Genomic DNA, 1336 nt, shown 5'->3' with positions numbered 1-1336 from the left:
GGATCTCTGTGAGTTTGAGACCAGCCTGGTCTACAGAGCTAGTTCCAGGACAGGCTCCAAAGCCACAGAGAAACCCTGTCTCGAAAAACCAAAAAGAAAGGAAAGGAAGGAAGGAAGGACGGACAGACAGACATCATATCATTACATGAGGGCAGGGTGGCTCGTCCTCCAGCCCCAACAATGTTGGTTAGAATCAAGGTCTGGTATGAGGGTTCTGAGGAGAGGGCTCTGGCTAAAAGGCCTTGTCTGCTCTCTCCGCCTTTGCACAGACTCCTTCTTCAGGCCGGCATCGATATTAACCGTCAGACCAAGTCTGGCACGGCTCTTCATGAGGCTGCACTCTGTGGGAAGACAGAAGTGGTTCGGCTGCTGTTGGACGTGAGTCTAGTGACCCAGGACATAGAGAGGAAGGTTGGGGCCAGGTGGGGGGCACGGGAACCCCTGACAAGGCCTTGGCCTTTGGTGTTCGCAGAGTGGGATCAATGCCCACGTGAGGAACACCTACAGCCAGACAGCTCTGGACATTGTGCACCAATTTACTACATCGCAGGCCAGCAAGGAGATCAAGCAACTTCTCCGAGGTGGGGCCTGGAGGGGCTGAGGGCTGGGATGGGCTGGGGAGGGTAGCTCCCAGGACTGGGGGTCTACTCCTGTATCTTCAGAGGCCTCAGCAGCTCTACAGGTGCGGGCGACCAAGGATTACTGTAACAATTATGACCTGACCAGTCTCAATGTGAAGGCTGGGGACATTATCACGGTGAGGACAGTTCCTGGGTGCTGTGGCAGGGATGGGAGGGTCTCTGGCATGCTTTGAACATCCTCCTGTAGCAGTTGGGGGAGGGTGCCGGCCAGCAGGCCGCACCTGCTCAGGTGTCTCTGAACACCGCTATCTGTTTGGTCAGGTACTTGAACAGCATCCAGACGGCCGGTGGAAAGGCTGCATCCATGATAACCGGACAGGCAATGACAGGGTGGGCTACTTCCCATCCTCGCTGGGCGAGGCTATTGTCAAACGAGCAGGTAAGTCCTCCTCCCTCTGGAGGGAAGAAATCAAGAAGCACTCAGTCTGAGACTGGGGACTGGAAGGAAAGAAAAGAAGTATGCTTTAGTATGCCGGTGGCAGAGCCAGTTTGAGTTATAGCCATGGCCAGGACCGGCACCCATAACCCCTCCTGCTGGCCCTCTATCAGCAGAGTGCCGTGTGCATTCCTTCACTTGGTTCACCGCGCCTTCCATAGTCTAGTTCTCTTCTTTCTTTCTTTCTTTCTTTCTTTCTTTCTTTCTTTCTTTCTTCCTTCCTTCCTTCCTTCCTTCCTTCCTTCCTTCCTCCTTCCTT

General features: G+C 54.3%; 1 protein-coding gene across 3 annotated transcripts in view; it reads left to right on the top strand.

Annotated features, from left to right (window-relative positions):
- The window catches only part of Caskin1 (CASK interacting protein 1), a 20239-nt gene that overhangs the window by 9922 nt on the left and 8981 nt on the right, over positions 1-1336 (top strand). For all 3 annotated transcript variants that reach the window (XM_026780887.1, XM_005349169.2, XM_005349168.2), the window contains exons 7-10: positions 270-378; positions 473-581; positions 663-757; positions 903-1020. In XM_026780887.1, the coding sequence (XP_026636688.1) occupies positions 270-378; positions 473-581; positions 663-757; positions 903-1020 (431 nt within the window). The remainder of the gene's footprint in view (positions 1-269; positions 379-472; positions 582-662; positions 758-902; positions 1021-1336) is intronic.

Source organism: Microtus ochrogaster, chromosome 7 (assembly GCF_000317375.1).
Source record: "Microtus ochrogaster isolate Prairie Vole_2 chromosome 7, MicOch1.0, whole genome shotgun sequence".
NCBI classification, from domain to species: Eukaryota; Metazoa; Chordata; class Mammalia; order Rodentia; family Cricetidae; genus Microtus; species Microtus ochrogaster.
This window is presented reverse-complemented; position numbering and strand designations above follow the sequence as displayed.